This window comes from Panthera tigris, chromosome D1 (assembly GCF_018350195.1).
Source record: "Panthera tigris isolate Pti1 chromosome D1, P.tigris_Pti1_mat1.1, whole genome shotgun sequence".
NCBI classification, from domain to species: domain Eukaryota; kingdom Metazoa; phylum Chordata; class Mammalia; order Carnivora; family Felidae; genus Panthera; species Panthera tigris.
The window spans coordinates 73,339,336-73,365,062 of record NC_056669.1 but is presented as its reverse complement, the minus strand read 5'-3'; the positions used below and the strand labels follow the sequence as shown (position 1 = coordinate 73,365,062).

The following is a 25,727-nucleotide window of genomic DNA, read 5'->3' as shown; positions in this document are numbered from 1 at the left end:
CGACTGTGTTTCTGAAATTATATATATTTTATTCACACACAAATATTGGTAGGGAAAAGAGTGGAAGGAAATACACCACATGTTTGTAGGTGGTGGGATTATAGGTGTTTTAAAATTTTCCTCATTATGTTTTTTTTTTTGCCATAACTGTGCATTACTTTTATAAACTGAAAAAATATGAATAAACTTTATTTAAAAATTATTTTGTGTGTGTTGTCCACCACAGAACCTCATAATCCATAACTTTGTCTTGAACCAAAAAAGATGCAGAGTCACGTCGTAGATCAAGAAGTATGGTCACTTAGCTGGGAGCCGGAGTGAAGGCAGTGGGAGTCTAGCAAGCTGCCCCTGGGGACAGGCCAGCAGCGCTCATTAGACTGCTGACTTGTGGGGCTTCACTGGCAGGCTGGGTCACGTGGCACCAGTTGCTGGAGATGCAGTCGTTATTGTTAGTACTGTGCTCATTGTTACGCTGCACGTACTTGTTATGATAAGCTTTGATCGCTCTGTCACATCTTATTTGCATTCTTGACTTTTTAATCCCAGAAAGAACACAGCTTTAGGATACGGGCCTCTAGATTTTGTTTTGTTTTATTCTAACCAAAAAAGCAAAAGCGATCCGTTATGTGAGGAGCTCCACCTGGCCTCTTGGTCAGGGGCCACGTTCAGGTGCTCTGACCCCATGCCTGGCAATGGACCAGCCAAGCTCTGCTGTGTCGCTGCAGTAAAGATGACGATTCCTGGACCTTGTATACAAATGGCTCAGGGTCAGCCTGTCGGCTTGTGTTATACTGTTACTATTATTGGGGATAGGATCAAGATAGGAAGGGCTGTGCCCTCTCCCTCCACACAGTAGGGGTTCACTTTGTTATTGTTTCCATCCTGAGGTATCACTCAGAGGCTTTTCCTCAGGCCTTGTGGGAATATACCTGTCTTGTTTTGGGAGTCATTCTGTTTATCCACTGACTCAAATTCTCAACATCTAAAGGATAATCTAGTTTCTGAATTCAATGGTTATTTAGAGGGCTCCAAGCATTCAGGAGACTCTGATAAGGAGCTTAGAAAATTCAAGAATAAATCCAGCGTCATTCATCTAGCATTTTCCGAGTACCTGCTCTGTGCTGGACTCTGAGGCAAGGGCTGTGGGAGAGAGGTACACGGATGAGCGACTTCAGCAAGCATGTGTTTAGGACCTACTATGTGCTCACTGTGTGAGCCAGTGAGGAAAGAGATCAATGAGACACAGTCCTCATGTTTAAGAAAGTTATAATCTATATAATCTGGGAAGAGACACACATGTGAACCACTTAATAATAGGAAGAATAAGTTTTTTCTCTAGCAGAGCTATAACTGCTCCCTTCTGATATGGCCTAGCCACTGACTAGCTATATGTTTTTAGTCAAAATATTTAACCACTCTGTTCCTCAGGTAATCTATCAAATGAAGGTATAATGAGTTAATTCACATAAAGTGCCTAGAATGGGATTTAGTCATCAGTAAATGTTAGCAATCCTTCTTGTTCTCCTTTTCTCCTCCCTCCCTCCTTCCCAAGGATGAATGGTAAAGGTTCCCTGCCCCGAAGGGACAGCATGAGCCAGGCATGATGAGATAGTGGGATGCTGTGCATGGGGTCTGATGAGGCTGGCATACAAGTGTTTGTGGATGATTCTACTGGGGAAAGAGGCTGGAGAACCCCACTAGGTCCAAACCATGGAGGATCTTCAGTACTAGACAAAGGAATTTGGACGTGGGCAATGGAGAGCAAAATAGTCCATGTGTGCTTCAGGAAGAGCATTTTGGCAGAGTAAGGAGAGATTGGGGAGGGTAGGGGGCACCAAGGAAGCTGCTGCAGCATTTCAGGCAAGAGCTAAGACCCAGACCATTTCTCTGACTCTTTCGGTGTGACAGAGGCTGAGGAAGAGACTTAATTCTCTTTCTGTGTGCCTGTGGGTTTCTTTCTGAAGGAACATTGGTTTGAGTGACAGTTTATCCCATGTGTGCATATGTGTCCTCTGTCTCTTTCTTCTGTGAAGATTTAACATTAATGGAATACTATTATCTAATGTACAGAGTGTCTTCGTAGTTCTCCAGTTGTCCCAGTGATGTCTTTGATGGCAATTTTTTACTTTAATCCAGGGCCCAACCCGGATCATATATTGCATTTAGTTGTCCTATCTTTTTGCTTCCTTTAATCTGAGATAGCTTGTCTTTATCTTTTATGGCATTGATATTTTTTAAGAGTATAGGACAGTTGTTTTGTATAATGGCTCTGTTTGTTTTTTTCTGATTTTTCCTCATGATTGGATTTCACATAGGCACTTTGGGCAGGAATGCTAAATAAGTGATGTGTCTTTAATGCATTGCACAAAGAGACACCTGATGTCAGTTTATCCCATTATTAGCGATGCTGACTTAGATCGCTTGGGTAAGGTGGCGTCCGCCTCATTTCTCCGCTACAAAGTTACCACTTCTCCCTTGTTAATTAAGAAGTAGTCTGTGAAGAGATACTTGGAAACTATGTAAATATTCCATTCCTCTTCAGATTTTTGCCCTGTAATTTTAACATCCATTCATGATTCTTGCCTGAATTAACTATTACTATTGCAAAATTATTTTCTTTCCCAATTATTCCTTTTATGTGTACTACTTTTGACATTGTACTCGAAGGAAGAGCTTTCCCTGCTCCATATTTATTTATTATTCAGGAAGGACTTATGAATTTTTATTTTGTTCAGTGAGTTATAATCTACTACTGTCATTATTCATTCTGATATTCAAATTCTCCCTGGTTTAGCCAGTGGAAAACCCTTCAGGAAAACCTGGCTTCTAGTATCCTTTTGACATCTCCCTGTCATTTTTTGATCACTTCCTTACTTCCTGGCACAAATAGATGTTCCAGGCTCAAATTGTTCTTTCCCTGTCCCAATCCTGGAAACAGCCACTTCTCCAGGAGTTCTGATTCTTTTTAGTCAAATAGTATTTAAAAGCCAAGATTGGTGTACCAAGTGAACTCACTGCTGCTGAGATGTCATTGCTTCTAGGAAATTTCATATCGGTTGAACTCAATGTGTGTGTGTGTATATAAAACTGTGAGTTCATACTGATACCTTTCAGTTGAATCCGATGTCCACAGGGCTTCTCTTTGCTATGTTTTATTCCGTATTTGTATTTCCTTTATCTACAGTGAAAACTCTGGTTCCCAGCGACATTAACATATTTTCTCAGTAGCATGGTCCTACAATACATCCAAAATGTGTTCAGAATTGATACATGTGTTCTACTATATATATAAAAAAAGAATCTACTAAGTAAAGTTAAAGATCTTTTTTACAGCTCTTTTTGTTTTTAAATAGAAGTTATTTAAAGAACTTTAAAAGTTACTAGGATTGGTTACTTTTTCCCTCTTGAGAACAGTTATATTATTCATTTGAAATAAGTTTTGCCTAGAGTCATACACTATTTATTCTTCTCTGTCTGGTTGCTTTTGTTCACCATTATTCTTGAAGATTTATCCATGTTGTGAATAGTTTTTCCCCCATCGTTACAGAGTATTCTGAGTATACCACACTATCCATTCACTGAGGATGAATATTTGGTTAATTTTATGTTTTTTATTTATTATGAATAAAACTGCTATGAATGTTCTTATGTTTGTCTTTGGATGGAAGGACGTAATCGTTTGGGGTACGTGGGTGTCCTGGCATCTGAATCTGTATATCTGTCTTTATATCTGTATGTCTAGCTTCTTGGGGACGATTGTTTTCCCCATTCTAAGGGAATTCCTTTCTCCTCTAAGTTGCCCAGTGGATTTCCTGCTTCCTGTGGCGACACCTAACAAAGTTACCACTTGGTAGATAATGCCAAGTCGTTTTTCAAAGCAGTCGTTGAATTTATGTTCCTATGAGCAGTGTAAGCGATTTCCAGTTGTTAGACATCCTCACCAGCACTTGGAATTGGCAGTCTTTTTTAATTTCAGCCTGTCTTGGCTACTAGGGCAAGGGTTTAATTGTTTTTGAGGAACACACTACAGGATGTTTGGCCTGAATCTATTAATGACCTGTATTTGAGGTTGGTTGTTCAGCTCACGTGGTTTCATGCTGGCCTCAAGGGTTTAAGTAGCTTAATGGTGTGTCTTTTCTGAAATCTAGATGCATTGTTGTGTTAGGTGTTCTCAGTTTGTAAGGATCAGAGGTACTCCTAGGTTACTGTAATATTGTAAGGATGGATTTAAGTGGAGAAAACAGGTAAAGCAAATATCTCGTAAAAGAACAATTCGAAGGTCATTTAGAACATAACCCAGCTCAGAAACCTAGACCTTCTTGTGCCGTCAGCAGTAGGATCAAGAAATCCATTCTAGTGACTTTTAGCTGCTCTTCTCTACTTTGATTGTTCCTGCTGTTCTGACTCTTCTGCCTATAACCGCTCCTTATATTAACGCCTCTTGTGTCTATTTCTTCCAGCTACTGCTCCAGCTACCAATCAGAGGACTCAGTCCCTACAAGCCCTTTCAGGCAGAATTTTCTCATTAGGCCACTTCGTAGGCTAAGGCCAATCTATGCATTAACCTACTTTCAGACAGGTATCCATCTGTCGTCCATCCATACCAGTCAGGTGTGGCCACAGGAAGCAGGAGCATCTTGTATCAACATGGCAACTTAGAGGAGAAGGGAATTCCCTTGGAATGGGGAAAACAAGCATTCTTAGGGTGTGCTAGTTTAATTGTGTATATTATTTTCTAATTACTGTGTATATTGTATTCTAATTCAGCAGACATTTCTTAAGCCCTCTCCTTTCCTGCCAATAGAATAACTCTGTTGAAAAAGGAAATGAACTGTTGTTCATTGTGAACTTATGCCGGTTCCTAATACTTATAGTTTCTTTTTATATGTTCCCAAGTTATATATCTTTATATATTGTGGACACATATCTGCAGAACAGAGTTCGGCTCAAAGCAAATTTTATTCTGTAGACAGGGGAGCATGAAAGAATTTGGGGATGTATGAGATCTATTTGGTTGTTACTATCCCATTTTAAAGATGAGGGAACTGAAATCCAGAGTGGCAAAGAGATTTGCCCAAGGCCACACAACCGGGAAGTGGCAGGAACCACTTCTGATTCCATAACTAGAGCTCTTTCTCCTATTCTACACTGACTGGGAACATATGCCCCACCCCCGGTGCCCAAATTATTAATAGTAGAAAGGAGATTTGACAAAAGTCAACTTCAGCCAAGGCAAATGGGAGGATTCAAGAGAAGGTCTGGGAGGCTTCCTCAAGGCTGTAGGTTTGGAAGTGAGTCTTGTAAGGCTTGGTCAGGTTTATAATAGTATAGACAAGGGAGAATGGTGCAAGTAAAGGCCCAGAAGTGGGGAAACAGATTTTCTAGGAACAGAGGAGCTACCTGTATTGCTGGGTTAGCGGGTTTATATATAGCAAACGAGAAAGAAATCAGGTATGGTAGGAAGTTAGGAGGCTTTGAGACTATGGCAACTTCCAAATTAAAAAAAAATCAGATCATGACATGACAAAGAGAAGAAAGCTTGAAGTCATAAAAGAGTCTTAAAAGAGTCCAGGCTGTAGTGAAAAGGATTGAAGAAGGTGGAGCGGCTGGAGATCAAGATAGAGATTTGAGAGTCTTTGAGAAGGCAGAACTAATAGGATGGAGACAGTAGGAGATAAAGAGAGCGTTGCCACTTGAGAGTTTGAGCCTTAGTGATGGGGTTCGTCTGGTGCCAGTATCAGAAGAGAGGCAGTATGTATTATGGTGAAGCTCACAGGCTTTGGATCAAGGCTGACTTGGGTGTACACCCCCTCGCCCCCCCGCCCCCCCCCCCGACTTGGGACCAGTGATTTAACTCCTCTGAGTAAGTTTGCTGATCTGTTGTTGAGTAGGGACACAGATTCCCACTTCCCAGAGTAGCTGTGAGGTTGTGAGGCTATGCAGGTAGAGTGAAATTCTGTGATGCCACATGCCTGGCATCCAGACACCTAACAAATTTTTGCTTTTCTCCCCAACCCAACCTCTGTTTGAGGAAGTAGCAGAACCTACTTGAAGCCTCTTCTTATGTGTAATCTGCACTTTGAAAAAAAGGAATTGGCTTTGGAGGGAAAATGGGTTCTTTGGGAACCCAATCAATGGGACTTTGAGTTGGACAGATAGAGCCTCTTATTTTTTGGCCTCCTTTGACATCTAGACTTCAGTAAAAAAAAAAGACAAAGCCCTCACAAAGGAGCCAGAAGTACCTTTGCAAGGCTAGGTCCTTCCAAAAACAAGCAACTGTGCTGCCTCTCTGCTGCCACGATGACCTCCATTTGGGGCTATTTCTGAGCCGAGGGGTAAAAATCCATTGGCTGACAGGACTGCAGTTTGCGTGTAAAACACGCCCAGCCTCCCAGCCTGCTTTTTTAACAGGTTTGGAAATTCCGGTTGTCTCCTCAGAATTCTACACACATGACAACTGGGTTTGGGCGGCGTTGTAGCAAAGGCTGCACCGAGGTGCCCATTCCCTTCCGTTAACCCCCGCCGTGGGGAGGCTGCCTTTCTGGAGCTGCTCCCAACACGCTTCTCTGGGCCATGGTGCCTGCCAAAGACTCTCCGAGGCGCAGAGCCCAGGCTTCGAATCCCTCCTCCGAGTCCTTGGCAATGGCCCGCCTCCGCGCAACTGCCTCGTTGCCATAGCATCCGAGGGGCGCCCGGGCCCATTGGCACGGGGCGGGAACCAATCAGAAGGCCCCGCAGGCTGCTGTGCTCCTGGATGGTCCCTGGGCTGCCACCAACTGCTCCTAGGGTGGAGCAGGAGGGTGGCTCCTGGCCAGTGGTGCGGAACTGGCCTAGATCCCACATACTCTTCTTGGGATCTTAGTGCTGTTTACCCTGAGCCCTGGTCACACCCCATCTCCCCGCCCTGATATCCTCCTGTTCAGAATTGAACTATCTGGTGGGGTTACCCGCAAGGTGATGGCTCCCACAGGGAGGGCAGGAGCAAAGCTTTGTTGCCACTGTACAGCCATTTCCTCCAAGAGAAAACTCTGGAGCAGCTTCTTGATTGGTCCAGGGGTGGGCCTTCCTAGCCCCAGGAGGATGTTGTCTGGGCCTTGAAAGTCTAGGGCTGTCCCAGTTTAAGATCCCTTGCTAACTGGCATATGATTGCCAGCTATAAGGAACTGGAACTGGGTGGGCGGTTTATTTACATCCTGTTTGCCAACAGGAAGGTTAAAACGGTTGGGAAGACAGAAAAGTGGAATCTGAAAGATCATAGAATCCTGCACCTTCCCTAGCAGTAAGATACTGGGCAAGTTACTGTACTCTCTGAACCCCAGTCACCTTTGTTAGGTTGTAACAAAAGAACCTATGTGCTAGGTTTGGTATAAGTTTAAATGAGATAATACAGGCCAAGCAGTCAGGTGCCTGGCCATAAGCACTCAGTAAGGGACAGTCACCTGTGTTTAGAAATGGTAGAACAGTACTGACCAGAGCTAGAGTACTTACATGTAGCATTTGGCAGATATTTTCACGTTAATCTAATTTGTGCTTATTCATTTAGATATTCATTCATTTTAACTCATTAATACATTCAGCATATATTCTCCGGGCACCTACTCTCTGTATCATTCCAATTTTAGTATATGTGCTGCCGAAGCAAGCACATATTCTCTGGGCATCTACTACCAGTCACTTTATCCCTGTCCAACTGTATTTAGTGGGAGCCAGCCCCCAGGGGAGTAGAGACTTTCTTCCCAAGAACTGATGGAGTCTAGCCTGGCAGGAGGCTCTCTGGAGGATCTTGGCACCACGGGGAGGCAGTTGGGAGTTTGGAAATTGTTTTCTGCACTCCTGCCTCCTGTGGCTGAGGTGCCTGAACAGAGCAGACCCCTTTCACGCTTGAGCAGCACTGAGTCATGACAGGTTTCCACAGCCACTTTTGTTCCCCTCACCTGTGTGGAGGTGTGCCCCCTTTGCCTGAAGTCCCCGATCAGCAACCCGGAACCTACTCTCTCTGTAGCGGGACTCCGTCTCCCGGGGCTGACCTCCTTTGCTGCTCTACTGCACTTTGCCATGCTGGAGTTCCTGAAACAATTCTACTCTACTCTTCATGCTCTTGTCACCTGTACACTGTGCTCCTGTAGTGCTGTTCCCTTCCTGCCTCACTTGCATCTCAGTGCTTGTCTCCAGTTGGACCGGGGTGACCACACCCCTACTCATTTGTCTTGAGATCACCTAACTTCTCTGGGCCCCTCGTCTTTTTACCCCTTCCCCCCTCCAGCTTCACGCCCTCTATACTTGGGCTGTGTGACAGAGACGTTACTGGGGAGGCACTCTGCTGGATGTCTGAGCAACAGAGGTGCTTAACACACACACACTTCATAAATAGACATCTCATATGTGATAAGGCCGTGATAAGTGCTGTGGGAGTAGGTAGGGTGGAGCAGCCTTGAGACTCAGGGAAGTCTTTACCAGGAGGTGATGTTTGGGCAGTCTTAAAGGATTTAGCTAGGTAGACAGTGGGAGAGAGGAGATTCAAGTCAAGGAAAAAAGCACTCGTAAAAGCCTGAAATTGCCTCATATTCTTAGAAAAAATGTACTGTAGTGTGAATGGGAAAAAAAAGGAATATGTTATTTGGGGTTGAGGGTTCATGAGTAGCAGAGAGAAGTGAGGCCAGAGAGCTAAACAGGGGACTACTCATTGTGGGCTTGCAAGCCACTGCTGGGAGCTTGTGAAGGGCTTTATATAGAGGCATGACATTCAGATTCATATGTAAGAAAGGTGAGACAAATGCCTGTGAGGCGATGGAGTGTCTCATTTGTCCTCCGGCAGTTTTGTGAGGCAGGCGGGTTGACGCTATTATCTACCTGTTACACCCGAGAACACTGAGGCCTGAGCAGTTAAACATCTTGCCAAAGGTCTCAGGGCCAAAAAGGAGAGGACCTAGGACTCACCTGGTTTCCTGGCTCTGAACCTCTTCCTCCTGGGCATGCTGCCATTGTTAACAGAGTCTTCTAGAAAGCTGCCTGCAGCTGGGTGGTTGGGTATATGCTGACAGGAGCAATATGAAGCAAATGGTCATTGATACAATCTTGTTGAAGGAGTGTAGCACTGGGATTTTGTGGCCTGTGGTGTTCGGTCTCCTGACCTCTATGCCATTGCACGTACAGCAAGAAGCAGTGGGGAGCTTTGAGTTTCAAGCTCTACATTGCCTTGACAAAATCCATTCATCAGTGTCTCGCTCATTAATTCAGAGCAGCATCTGCTACCTGATACTGGCATTTGTCACTGGCTTGTTTCTGGAAGCTCCTGGTCCTCCAGGTTGGTCAGCTCTGCAGCCCGCAGCCCCAGGGTGAGCCCTGGCAGTCAGAGGCAGCCCCTTTCTCTGTATGCATTTTGTAAAATGAAATAGCTTTATTTTTTTAAAACAAAAGTAACATTTAGCAGTACAGAACATAAGCTTGGAGACCAGGCAGTCCTGGGTTTTAGTTCTGCCACTGCCACCTAGCTAGCTATGAAAGTTATTTAATGTGTATGGGCCTCAGTGTTCTTGTCTCTAAAATAAGCACAGTCAAGCTTCCCTGAAGGGACTGTTGTGATGATTAAGATGAGGTTACATTTGCAGAGTGCCTTGGCATGATGCTTGGCTTTTTAAAAAAAAAAAATTTTTTTTTAATGTTTTTATTTATTTTTGAGACAGAGAGAGACAGAGCATGAGCAGGGGAGGGGCAGAGAGAGAGGGAGACACAGAATCCGAAGCAGGCTCCAGGCTCTGAGCTGTCAGCACAGAGCCCGACGCGGGGCTCGAACTCACGAACTGTGAGATCATGACCTGAGCTGAAGTCGGACGCTTAACCGACTGAGCCACCCAGGCGCCCCAGGTGCTTGGCTTTTGTATATCCTCTGTATATGGTGACTTTAATTCCTGCACTTGTTGCTTCCCCCACCGCGACTACTACCATCACAGTTAAAGACTATTTGAGAAACAGAGAATAGGAGTGACTGTCTTATAATCCTACCATCACAATGCAGCTACCATTATTATTTAGTTATTATGTCCTTTAAATCCTTTTCCCCCACAACTTCAGAAGATACCAGATTTTATAACATATTTATTTTATAGCCATATTTATTTATTATTTTCACCTCTGTAGTAGGAGCTGCATTATGTTTATTTTCTATATTTTTAATCATTGTTTTCTGATTATAAGATTACCGTATAAAATTCAGACAGCGTAGAAAAAGCAAAAGGAAAAACCATCCTTACAGTGCATACCTCATTCCTAGCCCTGAGGCTATCACTGTTAACTTTTGATGTAGTTTCTTTCGGTCTTTCACTCACATTTTATTGTAGAGTTGAGACACAATTTTTGTGTAATTTTGTGTAATTTTTCAGTTCATAGGATATCATGAGCATGTTTCTTTACTGTAAGCATTATTTTTCAAAGCTGCATAGTAGTCCATCAGAGGGCTCCACCATAATTTACATAAGCATTCCCCTATTGTTAGACACGTAAGTTTTTCCCAATTCTTCAATCTAAGCAGCTTCCTATGGCAGAACCTAGGCACCCAGCCTCAGTGTAACCAGAAAGCACATAATGAACTTGTGCTGTATGTATGGCCCTGGGCGACACATGGTGGAACCCCTCAGCTGGACACTGAGCCTGCCCCCAAGGGAGCTCAGAGACTAGACACCTGGAAATACTGGGATGAAATATGCAGGTGGTTCTTTGCCAGATACTATCAGGGAGTCCACGTAAGAGCGGGTATCTCTGTTTCCTATGGAAGCTGTGATCTGGAACACACAGCTTTTACAAAGACAAAAGTCTCAGAAACTTTGCTGACCTTTCTCACCTACCAGTGTGTTATTAGGCCTCCAACGCTCAAATGCCTTTTCATCCTGTTACCTTGACTGTCAGGGGCCTGTGCTAATGACCTTTGAATATCACTTCCAAGTGGTTTTCACTGGGAAGGGGTGAGAAGCTACAGCATCAAGAAAGGAACTTGCCTGAAGCTCCGAAGAATCAGAGATGCTCTAGTCCTTGTTTCGATGCACACTTGCTCTGGCACCCACGGCAAATTGTTTCCTCTTCCCAAGCCTGTGTTTTCTCCTTGCAACATAGAGAGATTGGACTAGATGATCTCCAGGGCCCTTCCAGCATTGACATTCCATGGGGACCTGAAGCCTTCCTCTTGCTAGGAACTGAAGTGAGCATCCTGATAAAGGTCACAGGATCCTTCTCCGGAGTCCAGAGTTTCCTTTAATTAGTACCTGGGGAACCACTTATGCTTTTATATTCCCGCTTACTTCCTTCTGGTAGCAGTTGGGACATGTGGAGACTGAAAGGCAAGAAGCGCTGCTCACTTGGTGAAAACACTAGATTCTGAACCCCAAATGATTCTTTGTTCTTTTATGTATTGGGTATGTTTTCTTTTATGTGGTTGGTTTTTGCATTCACTCTCTCATTTGGCAGATATTAACTGAGTCCCAGACCCAGACAGTTAACCGAGACTCAGCCCTGTTCTCAAAATGCATGCAGTCTAGCGAAGAGACAGAAAAAAATGTAAAAGGCAACAAGAGAATTGCTACAGTGGGGTACATACAAGTTGCATAAGGAAAGGAGTGTTGAGTCGGCCTAGAAGCAAAGGAGTCTCAGTAGACACGCTGAGACTTTAAAGGATGAGTGGAAGTTTTCTAGGTAGACAGTCGAGGAGAGGGCATTCCAGACAGAAGAACCACACGTGCAAAGGCCAGGAGGTATGAGAGTACATGTCGTGTTCTTTGTGGGGCTAGGGGGTGAAAGGGACAAATAGCAGATGAGAAGAAGTCGAACATCTTTCCTTGAACAAGGAATTTTCTTTCTCTAATATAACTTATTTTTTTTCTTTTTACAGGTCTCTTGTGGCTCAGAGCATAATCTGGCAGTGATTGGTAAGTAATGAGTAGCCTGCTAACTGTGATCTGAAAGTCCTGTGGCAGAGTTAGAGAAGATTTTCAGTTAACCCAAGGCCAGGGTGTGTGTGTGTGTGTGCACGTATGTTGGGGGACATGCTGGGAAATGGAAGTCTTTGGTTGACCAAGGCTTTACTAGAAGCCCCTTTTCTTTTCTTTTTAAAAATGTTTACTTCTTTTGAGAGAGAGAGAGAGAGAGAGAGAGAATGAGTGGGGGAGAAGGAGAGAGGGAATCCCAAGCAGACTCTGTGCTGTTAGCACAGAGCCTGACATGGGGCTAGAAGCCCCTTTTCTAAAAATTTCTATCCATATCATTGAGCGTCTTTTTAAGGTACCTGAGCTGGCTCCCCTCCCCCAGGGAGTGGCATTTGAGGATATTAAAGATTTTATACACTATGAGGACAGCATGTGTAGAAAGCCAGACATGAAAGAGGAAGAAGATTGGGCTGCTCTTGTTTCTTTGAATAAATCCCTTACTCCAAGTTCTTTCCTCTTTCTTTGGAGATATAGGGCTCTGCTCACTGCCCTAACTGCCTTGTATTTTGTGGCACTCAGGTACTCCCAGATGAAGCCAAGCTTCTGATTAATTGAGGTTTCCTCTTAATTGACTCTGGATAACCAGGGTTCACTGTTTTTATAATTAGGCCTATGAGTAATTCCTTTAAGAAGCTTTCTCATTACTTCTATAGGTAGACTAGTCTCATCTCACAGAGCGTTAAAGAGACACCAGTGTGGGGCCTGACTGTCTGAGTTCAATACAGGCTTCCACTTCCTAGCCGTGTGAACTTGGACAAGGCACTTAACCCCTCTGTGGGAGGACAGTAGCGCGTACCTCCTAGGGTTTGTTGTGAGGGTTCCAGGAGTCAATATATATAAAGCACATAGAATGGCGCTTGGCTCCTAGTGAGGGTTTTAGCAGTGTTCACTGTTATTATCTGATATTTTTTGTAATTGCCCTCCTCTGGGCTCTAGCTCTCCATCTGTAAAATGGAGGGGTTAAAACAGAAAATCAAGGTTCCCTCCTGCTCTGATATTTTCGGATCCTATTACAAACCCATCACTGCTAGCCTTCTGTTGGTGATTTCTGTTTCTGGCTACTTCTCTCCCAGCCTCTGACTCGGCTTCTGAAGGGCAAGGCCCCTGCATTTTCCTTTTGTTTTCTGCCTGTTTGCAGTACCCAGAGCAGTGCCTGGTACCCGGCAGAGACTCGGGCTCTGTTTTCTGAATTGAGCTGAGACTGGCTCAGCCGCCTGCAGTGGCAGCAGTTTGAAGCACTACTTTGTAGGCCCAAACGTGATGTGCAAGGAGGCAGAACCAAGGACAGCTGAGGAGGTAGGCTGCCAGCCAGCAGAGGGGGGTGGGGAGTAAACTGGGCTGGAGTCAGAGAAGGAGCGAGAAAATGTAACAGCAAACCTGCATGCTTCGCAGCAGCACCACATACTCTAGTCCGGAACTGCTCCAGCCTGGGTGTAATTAAGACAAGCTACTCGGAGAATCAGAGGTGGTGCCTAGGATGCTGCTGCTGCTGCTGTTGTCACTGCACTGGGGGAGACGTTGGCTCCCTCTGGGACCAGCACAAACAAGAAGATTGTAGGGAGTCTAACTATGAGAAAGAACACAATCCAGATGAAGGCGGGGCCAGAGCTCGCAGGGCGGCAGGCTGAGCTGAGAGAGGCAGCCTGGGGCTGTAGAAAGAGCATAGACTCTGCGGGCAGAGAGCCTTGCTTCACACTGGTTGCATCTCTTTGTGAGCCCCCATTTCCCCCCCTCATCTGCGTAATGGGAATAATTCCCATTTTGCAGGATCGCTGTGGGGATTGGTGTGTGTGAGGTACCTGGTCTATAGTGGGTATGAGAGAAATGTGTATGTGTGGATAATTCTGTTTGTTTCTCATTTCTCTTGGTCCGGGTGGGGAGAGGGGAGAATGGCTTGTTAGTGTAACCGTGCTAGTGAAGTAATTGTTACTTGGGAGAGAGGAATGATAACATTCTGGAAAGGTGTCCGGCGTTACCCAGGTGAGGAGAACATCAGAGGCAGCGGAGAGCAGGTGTGCCGGTGAGTTCTTGGGGGGTAAACCTGTATTTTTCTGTTTTGTCCTCAGTGCCCTGGTCCTGGCTCACAGTCTGTTAAATGAACGGTTGCAGAATCAGAAAAGGTGGGCCCAGTCACAGGGCTCTGGGCATATTTACCTGCCTGTGTGTGAGCTGGGAGCAGAGGCTCCCCACCACTGGAAGAATGGGGCCCTCCATGGGTGCCCTGCAGGGCTCAGGCTGTGCTGTAGGAAGTGACAAGAAGTGCCTGTTAGCCTTGGCAGAAGGCCAGAAAAGAGGGAGACAAGCTGGAGGAGGAGAGTTCCTATGGGCTTAAAGCCTGGTTCTCACAGCCAGCTCCTCCCCTCGGCCCTTCTGCCATTGCCGACTTCAGATGGATTTCTCTGCCTTCAGTCTCATTCCCTGAGATCTGGGCTCTCTGCGCCTGGTGCTAAGTCTCCCATGTGATAGGCACAAAACAGTTATAGAATAGACTGGAACAGAGTATAAGGAAGCCAAACTTGCCCCAAGTGTAGAAACAGCTTTGATGTGTAGTGACTGTGCAATAGACAGACCAGAAGGGGAGGTGAAATAGAGCCTGATGGAAGGACATGACTCAGGATCTGCTCTTAGAATGGACACTCCACAAAGTATATTTGTTGTACCCATTTTATACAGGATAAACAGGTTGTCCAGGGACAAGTAGCAATAAATAGTAAAGCTGTCTGCTTGTCTTCCAAGACTGCTCTTTTGACTCTCATATCCTAGGACCTGATGCATTATGGGTGGTGGTTAAGAAGAGCACAGACACCAGGGCCAGATTGCTTGGACTCAAATTCTGGCTCCTACACCTATGAGCCAGGTAACCTTCTATAAGTGGCTTAACCCCTCGGTGCCTTGATCGCCTCATTTGATATGCCTTGATGTGCCTTGATCGCCTCATATAATATTATTGGCCTCATAGTTGTTATGTAGAGTGCTAACAGTGCCTGGCACAAAAGTAGAAGCTCAATAAATGTGAGCTGGTATTATTACCATAATCATTGTCATCGTCATATATTAAGACTTCAAGGAAGGAAGTAATTGTAAGATGGGTATAAGGAGGCCTGAGGCTCAGGATGGGAACCTCAAAAGCTAGAGAGGGAAGCATCTTCCTCAACCTTCAGGGACCAATGCAGGATCTCACCATAGCTGCAGAAGGGATTTGTAAATTGGAGCCTGGGGACCCCAATCTGGGGGATCTGGAAATCCCAACAGCCCTAGAAACAGTGCTAGCCCAGATTTGTTCCAGATCAGGATTCTGCTGTCTGCTGCCCCAGACGGGGATTCAGAACCTGCCATGTTCCAGCCTGAAGCAAACCCCGCAGTAGCCACATTTCCGCTTTCTTACGGAATCAAAATAATTCCACTCTGCTACTTCACTTGCTTCCAGGTTTCTTTTTCCCCCTTCTTCTGCAGTTTGGTCTGGTTCTTTCCTTTGTTTTCCAATGAGGCTTCTCTTGACATATTCTGTGTTTGCCACCAGGTATCACCATGGCTAGACAGGATGGTGAAGTGGTGTGAGTTCCTGCTTTAGAAAAAGAAAGCCAGGGATCGAGAATCTCAGGTGACAGTCAGGAAAGAGAGAGCTGAGGCCATTGGCCACAGCTGGCGTGGCCACTTCTAACCGTGTGCCTTGCCCAGTCAGTCCACCTCAGTGAGTCTGATTCCTCAGCTATAAAATCTACCTACCCCTAAAATTGTTCTTCCAAATGGCACAGGTACGTCAGGTAGCTGCTTAGTGCCTGCCACATAACAGGTGCTCAGCAGGTGCTCGCTCGTTTGGCAGGTTCACTAGTCCTTCCTTCCTTCCCACCTAGGATTTCCCTCCATATCTGACAGAGCTGGCTGGCTGGCTCCCATTCGTGGGCATAGACCGAGGTCAGCAGGAGTGACATGAGGGCATTTGACCACCACTTGCCCAGAAAGATCCCTGCCTACCAGAGGCTGGCTCCCAGGCCAGCTGTGTCTTTGGGGCCCTCACCTCTATGTCTGGCTGAATTGGCTCCAGCTGTTTTGCTTCCCCTCGGAGCAGCTTATTTTGGCTTGAATGGGCAATTTGTTTGCCTTCTCTCCTGATGTGCAGTTGTTCAGCCTTCCCTTCCTGCAGAGAAAAAAGAGCTGACTGCATTTCCTCTCTCCCCGCTCCACACAGACCTTTGGAAAACATTTTTTTTTTATTATTGGTGGCCTTCTCCTGGAGCATTCAGGCCTGCCAGACAGGCATTGTTAAAGGGTTAGATATTTGGCAGGAAAGTGTCGTGTCTCCTCCTCCTCCTCCTCCTCCTCCTCCTCCTCCTCCTCCTCCTCCTCCTCCTCCAAGCAAAGCCAGATCTTCTACCAAATTGGAGCTATAATCTATGTAAGGATCTTTTATTCTCTTCATTTCACTGATAATTTCCAATTATTGAACCTTTGTATCTTTGTAATATGTGTGGCACAGTGTCTGACCTTGGCTTGAAACCCATCAAACAGGGTCGTGTAAGAATTTAATAGTGAGAACTAAATCTTTTTTGACACTAGCTCTTCCTCTGAGAGGCAATACTTCCAAGCCCGAGGGCATTGCAGAGACCTTAGAGGCAAGTAAAAGCCTGTATGGTCCTATGCACAGTGTGATTGGCAAAGCAGAAGTGCTTTATATTATCTCATTTAATCCTAATACCAAATGGATGAGTTGGCACTACTGTTAACCCCATTTTCTAGATGCGGGAAGGGAAGCGTAGGCTGAGCAGTTTGTTGGGAGGAATCTGCATGTCAGGTCTTTAACCAGGGCTTCTAACTTCAGAGCCTGTGGTCCACTACCCGATGCTGCTTTCCTGCAGACCAGTGACAGTCCAGCCTATTTTTAAGGCCACCAGATAAGATGATGTCATCTCTTCATTTCAGTATTTAGTTCCCCTTCATGTTAGCAGTAACTTCTTCTGTCTTCCAGACTAAATGTCTTCTTCAGGGGCGCCTGGGTGGCTTGGTCGGTTAAGCGTCTGACTTCGGCTCAGGTCATGATCTCACGGTCCGTGGGTTCGAGCCCCGCGTCGGGCTCTGTGCTGACAGTTCAGAGCCTGGAGCCTGTTTCAGATTCTGTGTCTCCCTCTCTCTGTGACCCTCTCCCGTTCATGCTCTGTCTCTCTCTGTCTCAAAAATAATAAACGTTAAAAAAAATTTAAATGTCTTCTTCAGATCCAGCAGTTCTCCGTATAAGAACCAGGGAGAATTGTGAAGTTGATGACATTGTTTTGGAAAACCACCCCTTTTAGGATTCTTCTTCCCCTTCTCATTGTCCCTTACCTCTTAAAAAAATTACTTCACTTATTTAATTTTTGAATAATTAATACATGTACATGATTCAAACTTAAAAGGCATAAAAAGATTTAAAATGAAAAACTTCCCTCCTACCCTGTCCCCCATTTGTCCAACACCCCAAAATCCTTCTACCACATGTGCAGTTAATGCCTATTATTAGTTTCTTCTGTATTTTTCTGGTTTCTTTTTGGATATATTAAGTAAATGCTAAGATATCTTTTTATCTCCCCTTTTACATAAACGGCAGTATATTATACACACTTATTAGTGTCTTATTTTTAATTTCAACAGTTTATCTGGGAAGTCTACATATCAGTATAAAGCCTTCCTACTTTGTTATTACAGGTACATAATATTCCAGTATACCTATGCACCATGATTCGTTCAACCCTTGCCCTATTGATGGGCATGTAGATCATCTCCAGCCTTTTTGCTATTCTAAGTAATAATGTAGTGAATAACCTTGTGTGTGTGTGTGTGTGTATATATATATATATATATATATATATATATATATAATTTCATATGTGAGATGTTGAAGTATAAATATAGATTATTGTATCAAAGAGTAAGTATATCTATTTTGCAAGATAGGAACTACCTTCATAGGAATTATACCATTTTTCACTCCCACTAGCACTATATGAGTACCTGTTTCTACAGCCCCCCTAATAGTATGTTAAGAAACTTTGGGATTGGGGTACCTGGGTAACTCAGTCAGTTAAGCCGACTTTTGACTTCAGCTCAGGTCATGGTCTCATGGTTCCTGAGATCAAACCCAATGTTGGGCTCTCCGCTGACAGTGTGGAGCCTGCTTGGGATTCTCTCTCTCTTCCTCTTTCTCTGCCCCTCCCCTGCTTACGCTCACCCCCTCCCCAAAATAAATAAACATTAAAAAAAAAAAAAGAAAGAAACGTCAGGATTTTTGCCAATCTGATAAGTGAAAAACTACTGAAGGTGGTTTTTGTCTTTTTTTACTTTTTAAATTGAAGTACAGTAAAGTGTACATATCTTAAAGTTTCAGTCTGGTGAGTTTTTCATATGTGTATACCTAGGAAACCACCACCCAGTACAAAATACAGAACATTTCCAGCACCCCAGAAAGTATCCCTTCTCAGTCAATACCCCACCCCGAGAGTTAACTACTATTACAACTTCTGACTCTAGAAATGAGTTTTGCCTGTGGTTGAACTTCATATTAATGGTGTTATGCACTGTGTACTCTTTTGTGTCCAGCCTCTTTGCCCAACACATTGCGTCTTCTATCTTGTCATTCTTTTTTATTGGTAATAATCCACTGTATGAACACACCACAACTTGATCCATTTAAGTGTTGAAGATTTGGGTTGCTTCCAGTTTGAGGATTGTGAATAAGGCTGCAATGAACATTCTTACACACATCTTTTGGAGAACATGCACATTGATTTCTCTTGAGTACGTAACTGAGAGTAGGATTTTTGGATCCTATCCTTAGCATTAGTAGATAACTTCTCAACAGTTTTCCATGGTAGTAGTGCCCATTATATATTGCCCATCAGTAACATATGGGAGTTCCAACTGCCATCTCCTTGCCAGGTATTTTCAGTCTTATTGATTTAGGCCATTCTGCTAAGTGTGTAGTGTGGAGCCTCACTGTCATTATAATTTGCATTTCTCTGATAACCAGTGATGCGTAGCACCATTTCATATGCTTATAGGCCATTTGGGTAGCTTCTTTTGTTAAGTGCAAAAACTTAAGTGTAAACACTTTAAAGTGGATTTTGCCTATGTTTTTCTTACTGATTTGTAGGCATCCTTTATCTTTCAGATTCAAGACCTTTGTTGAGATATATATACATATATATATATTGCGAACATCTTTTCCCAGTCAGTGGCTTGCTCTTTTGCTTTCTTAATGGTGTCTTTTGATGCATAGATATCCTTAATTGTAATGAAGTCCAGCTTATCAGTCTTTTGTTTAGTGGTTTGAGGTATTTTTGGGGAGTCTGGGTGGCTCAGTCAGTTAAGTGACCGACTTCGGCTCAGGTCATGATCTCGTGGCTTGTGAGTTCGAGCCCCGCATTGGGCTCTGGGCTGACAGCTCAGAGCCTGGAGCCTGCTTCAGATTCTGTGTCTCCCTCTCTCCCCCTCCCCCACTCATGCTCTATCCATCTGTCTGTCTGTCTCTCTCTCTCAAAAATAAATAAACATTAAAAAAATTAAAACGTTTTTGTCTACTCCAAGGTCATGAAATGAAAATATTCTCTGTCTGTTCATCTTGAAACTTTATTATTTTGCATTTTACATTTAGGCTTAAAATCCATTTTGAATTAGTTAAAACACACACACACACACACACACACACACACACACACACACACTGCTCCAAAACCATTTATTGAAGTTTACCCTTTCCCCGTTGAAATTTAGAGACTCCTTTGTTGTAAATCAAGAAACAGTCTATATGTGTAAATTTGTTTTTGGACTCCTCTTTCATTAGTCTATTTTTCTATATGTGTGCTAGTACCATACCACCTTGACTGCAGCTTTATAATAAATTCTAATATCTGGTATTGTTAAGTCTTCCAACTCTGTTCTTCTTTAAGATGATTGTGACCTCTCTAATCCCTCTAGTTTTGGATATCATGAATGAGGATTGAGCACCTTTTTGAAAGTTAGGAGCTATTTGTATTTTCTTCTTTTAAAAAAAAATGTTATTTATTTATTTTTAATGTTTATTCATTTTTGAGAGAGAGAGACAGAGTGCAAGTGGGAAAGGGGCAGAGAGAGAGGGAGACACAGAATTGAAAGCAGGCTCCAGGCTCCAAGCTGTCAGCACAGACCCTGACACAGGGCTCAAACCCATGAACGGCGACATCATGACCGGAGCGAAGTTGGACACTTAACTGACTGAGCCACCAGGTGCCCCTGTATTTTCTTCTTTATGAAGGGTTTCTCCATACCTGTATTAGTTTTTATTGCTACTATAACAGATTACCAGAAAACTAGTGGCTTAAAACAACACAAATGTATTGTCATAGGGTTTGTGGTCAGAAGTCTGAAATGGGTCTCACGGGGCTAAAATCAGGGTGTGAACAGGCTGCATTATCTTCTGGAGTATAGAGGGAGTATTTTCTTCCCTCTTCCAGCTTCTGGAGGCTGCCTGCATTTCTGGACTGTGGCCCCCTGCCATCTCAAAGCCAGCAGTGGCTGGTTGAATCTTTCCTGTATCATATCATATCACTGACTTTTCTGCCACTCTCTTCCACATTTAAAAATCCTCATGATTCCATTAGGCCCCCTCTCCTGCCCTGGATAATCCAGCATAATCTCCCTATCTTGAGGGCAGCTAATTAGCACATTTAATTTCATCTGCTACCTCAGTTCTCCTTTGACATGTAACACTCACAAGGCTCCAGGAATTAGGACTTTGGGAGGACATTGTACTGCCTGTGCTTCAGGGTCCTTTGCCCTTTTTTTCCAGTTAGATTATTGGTCTTTTTATAATAAATTTCTAGGACTTTTTATGTACTACAGAGGTTAGGCCTTTGGGAGTTCAGACTGCAAATATATTTTCTTAGCTTCTTTTTTGTTTCTGCTTTGGTATTTTTGTTTATTTTGTGTTGTTTTTGCCATGCAACTTTTTCTTTCTCTGTAGCTGACATTTATCAATCTTTTCCTATTTGGCTTCTGGATTCTGAGTTAGAGAAGCCCTCTGCACTCTAGAGTATAAAGGAACTTCTCATATTCTACTCTAGTACTTTAAAAAAAATTAAAAAAAAAATTTTTTTTAATGTTTTATTTATTCTTGAGAGAGAGAGAGAGAGACAGAGACATAGCATGAGTGAGGGAGGGGCAGAGCGAGAGAGGGACATGGAATCCGAAGCAGACTCCAGACTCTGAGCTGTCAGCACGGAGCCTGACACGGGGCTTGAACTCACAAGCCATGAGATCATGACCTGAACTGAAGTCAGATGCTTAACTGACTGAGCCACCCAGGTGCCCCCCCCCCAAATTTTTTTTAATGTTTATTTATTTTTGAGAGAGAGACAGAGTGTGGGCATGGGAGGGGCAGAGAGAGAGGGAGACATAGAATCCGAAGCAGGCTCCAAGCTCCAAGCTATCACCAAGAGCCTGATGCAGGGCCTGAACCCATGAACCGTGAGATTGTGACCTGAGTTGAAGTCAGACACTCAACTGACTGAGCCAGTCAGGCACCTGATTCTAGTACTTTTTATGTTTGTTTGTTTGTTTTTTTTTAACTTGTAGGTCTTTGATCCATTTGGAATTTATCTTGGTACACAATGTCAAGTGTGGATTCAACTTCATTATTTTTCCAGATGGCTACCCAATAGTGTCTCAACACTATTTATTGAATTCCCTTTCTTTGGCTGCCTTCCTGGGTCCCATTGCTCCCAGAGTAACCCTAAGGCCTAATGAGAGGCAGTGACTTACCCGAGATTGCCAGCTAGTCAGTGGTAAAGCTGGCGCTAGACCTTGGGTCTAGCTCATGCTGCTCAATCTGAAGCTGGTAGCTGGTTCTCAAGGTGCTTGCTTAGATGGCTGTGACCTCCTGGGCTGTTTGCTGAGGCAGAGCAGCCCCTTGGTTCCATGGTTTGTCAGCATATGTCCTAAGTTGGTCTTCCCTCAGCTCCGGAGTGAGGTATAGTCATTGCCACTCTCACACCTGGCTGCTCCAAGCCCTGCATTTTCTTCTTTACCAGGCCAGAAATGTGATAAGACTTTTGGCATTCAAGAGAGATGTTTCACCATTAGTACAGAGATGTTTTTACAGATCGTTGATTATTGTTTAAATGACGTTTCTGTTCAGTCATTTGTTTTCCAAGGCATGGCCTCACATCACAAGGTGTGCTTGTTAGCTTTCAATAAAGGTGATTTTTTTGCTATTAATCCTAAAGAGGCAGAGTTTGTATCAGTCCACAGGAGTCAGTCTATAGGAGACCACAGGTGAGGGTGCCAGGCTGTCAAAGAGGCTCACATACTTGCTAAATTACTCAATCTCTCATGCCAGCCTTTTTGGGCACAAGAATGATTGCCACATTTTAGCACAATGCTCTAGTCCTTCTAATGTTGCTTATAGTAGCAGAAACTACAGTTGTGACCCAGTGTACTTGTTTACAAATACTCATGGGTTTGGAGCCTGGCAAAGGTGGTGAGCTCAAGGTAGAAATTACAAAGAGGTAGAGTGAGCCAGAGCAGCCTTCTGCAATGGATGGTCTAGTCCCACTTTGCCTGCCACCAGCTCCCTGTGTGATCCTGGCCAGTCACTATCCCTCTCTGGGCCTGACGACCTCCATGAGAGAAATGTTTCTAAAGTCTGCTGTACCACTCCAGTCTGTCCTCATGTCTATAAATTACGTTGCACATCTTTTTAAAAAAAATTAATCAATTCATTTTAAAAATGTTATTGCGGTACAAACATTTAATTTGAGGTCACTCTCATAATAGATTTTTAAGTGTACAATATACTATCGTTAACTGTAGGCTCAATGTTGTACCACAGACCCCTGGAACTTACTCATCTTCCTTCCTGAAACAGTTACTTTTCTCGGCGTCCACGATACCCTGCCCTCCTGGTTCCTTCTGTTTCATTGGCGGCTGCTTCTCCTTAGTCTCCTCCATGGGCTTCCCCCCTTCTCTGCCTGAATCCTGAAGGTCTGAGCACTCCGGGGCTCTGTGTTAGTCCCCCTTCTCTTCTCTCTCTGCAGGTTTTCCAGTCAACTTCATCCAGTCCCATGGCTTTAAAAACTTTTTGTATGCTGATGACTTCCCAATTTTTATGTTCAGCTCTGACCTCTCCTCTGAGCACCAAATTATATATCCAGGTTGCCCTTTGACATCTCCACATCAGTTTTAAAACAGTATCTCCAATTTAACGTGCCCAGAATAGAACTTTTGTCTTTTTCAAGACCCACGCTACTGGATCTTTTTCTCAATATTTGGCATTACCATCAAGCCAGTCACTTAACCCAAAAATCTAGGAGTCCACGTGGATTCCTCTTCTTTCCTTATTCAGCCTCACATCTAATCCCTTAGGAGTCTTGCTGACTTTCCCTCTAAAAGTATCCTGAGAACATCCACTTTTGTCTGTTTCCACTGCTACCACTTAGCCCAAGCCATAGAGTCTGTCCTCAGAACTGTTTCTACAGTCTTAACTTTGGCAGGGTTCCCTTCTCTTTTCTGCCACCAGTACGAATGGAGTCCCTACAGGATGGTTATATAGTAGCCAGAGTGCTTTTTATGTGTTGTACCAACCATAATGGACCAGATTGTCACTGCTTGCCTTGCATGCAGGGAGTGCTTCACATGTCTGTTAAAAACTGACTGATTCTTACACACAGATTGTCCTCGTTCCTTGCCTTCGGCCCTTACTGGTGGCTGACAATATGCCACGTGGCATTCTGGGTGCTGTGGAGGAATACAGCCAATGCTTGTTACCTCACGGAGCTCACATTTAGTGGGAAGGAAACCTATGAATTAAGTCTGGCACATAATATGTACTTAATACTGAATGAATCCCAAGCAGAGAGTGATAAGAACTAGAGGAAAAGGTGAAGAGGAAGGAATGATTAATTCTGGGAATCCTCATAGAAGAAGGTAGTTTTGAGCAGAGGAAGAGAAAGAGCCTTGTGTGCTGAGACACCAACATGAACAAAGGGAAGGAAGGCTTTAAAGAGTGAATCATGGTTGGGGGACAAGTGGCCAACCATCAGGACAGCTGAGGGTCAGCTAGGACCAGGTCTCCCGTGGCATGCTGAGTGGCATTGACTTTATTGTACAGACAGTGTGGAACCATTATGGGTTATTTAAGAAGACACTTCAGAAGCTAACAATTATAGCAGAAGATAAAGGCTTTAAAACAATAGATAATGCCTTTTTGCAGAGAAAAGAGAAGAGACAGTAGTTGGGCACCTACTACATGCTGGCAGCATTCTGAGCATTTTGCATATATCATTTCACTTTGTCATCATCATGCAAGATAGAAAGTAGGCAGATGAGAATTGTCCCTATGTTTCAGATGGGAAACTGTAGACCCAGGGAGGTGGAGCCCAGGATTCAGACTGACATTTGTTGACTTCACGGAGGTCTGCACTTTTCACTCATCTTTTTACCTTCCTGCAGGGGTCAGGCTTTGGCTTAATTAGCATATCAGGCAGCACCAACCAATCTTATAGTGTGCAGGTGACTTTGGAAGCCAGGAAGAAGCAACAGCAGAGCTAGTGCTGGTAGTACTTGTCTGCAGGGACAGAGACCAGCCCGTTCCGTTGTCTGTCCTCAGAGCATTGCACCTAGGGGACACGTGCAGCATGGGGCAACTTTGACAATGACCAAGAAGTCAGGCACATGAGCCCACTCTGTCCTTCCTTAGGAACGGGCTTCCTGAGCCTGGGTGGCACTATGAACGCTTAGACTCAACTCACAGTGTTGCCCCTTAGCACCCACAGGGCTTGGCTTACCCTTGTGTCCTAAATACCACCTACCCCATGGCTGCTGTCCCTGCTCCGCTGGTCTCTTCCTCCCTCTTCCTCGTGGATACACCTAAAGCCCTTAATGCAGAATAGCTGTGACTATTCATTCCAAAGTACTCTCTCTGGGCAGGGCTTCAGCAATGCTCTGTTTGCCCTTTTGGCCATTCATGGATTTATTGATTCATTAAGAGGCCTGGGCCAAGGGACCTGAGTGCAAGACTAGCTCCTGTCACCTTGGGCAGGCCACTTTCCTTCTCTGGGCCTCCTTTATGGATAAAAGAAGAGAGTTGTGTAAGAGAATCTTCAAGGTCTGTTCCAGCTCTGACACTTTCTGGGTTTTGTTCTTCTGTAAATTCACACCTTGCCCCTAACATGGCGTTAAGTGAACGCTTCTCAGAAGAGATCATGTTTAAGGTGGGTGGGTCTTAAAGGATGAGTAGGAGGAGAAAGGCGTTCCAGTGAATGGGATCAGCATGAACAAGAGCATGGAAAAGTCATCGCAAATTAAGGGAAAAGAAGGGATCAGGAAGGGAACAGAGAGCAGTGGGAGACAAGGCTGCAGGATATCTGCAGCCTGGTCACAGAGGCCTTGAATGACAAGCCAAGGAGCTGGGACTTCATCTTGCACGGTAGCAGTAATGTATCATGATACAGCTCCTGTGCTATACTTTCTCTTTCCCTGGGTTAAAATTGCCTGTTTTTTCCCCTCTTTCTTTGATTGATTTTCTATATACTTCAACAGAGGAATCATAGAGGAATGGCAATGGGTTTGATTTTGTGGCTTTGTAAGATATTAATTCAATAAGCTTGTGCTTCTCTTCTTGAAATAAGAAAGATGCTGCTGACCTTCTGGCCCTTAGCACGCTGAATGTCTGATTGCTCTGACCGGGTGTTGTGGCTCCAAGATCCCCATCAGACTCCTTGGCCCAGACTCTGCCCTATCTTAGGTGCA

The 25,727-nt window shown here is 44.2% G+C and overlaps 1 protein-coding gene and 1 long non-coding RNA gene across 2 annotated transcripts in view; one reads left to right on the top strand and one right to left on the bottom strand.

Moving 5' to 3' along the window:
- Positions 1-25,727, top strand: part of SERGEF (secretion regulating guanine nucleotide exchange factor) — a 233,742-nt gene that overhangs the window by 131,768 nt on the left and 76,247 nt on the right. The window contains 1 exon segment of the mRNA XM_042957769.1: positions 11,879-11,915. Coding sequence (XP_042813703.1) covers positions 11,879-11,915 — 37 coding nt within the window.
- Positions 1,081-6,682, bottom strand: LOC122231007. Its single transcript, XR_006208102.1, has 3 exons — positions 6,243-6,682; positions 3,108-3,235; positions 1,081-1,140 (listed from the first exon to the last, which is right to left on the bottom strand). It is a non-coding gene; the product is annotated as an uncharacterized LOC122231007 (long non-coding RNA).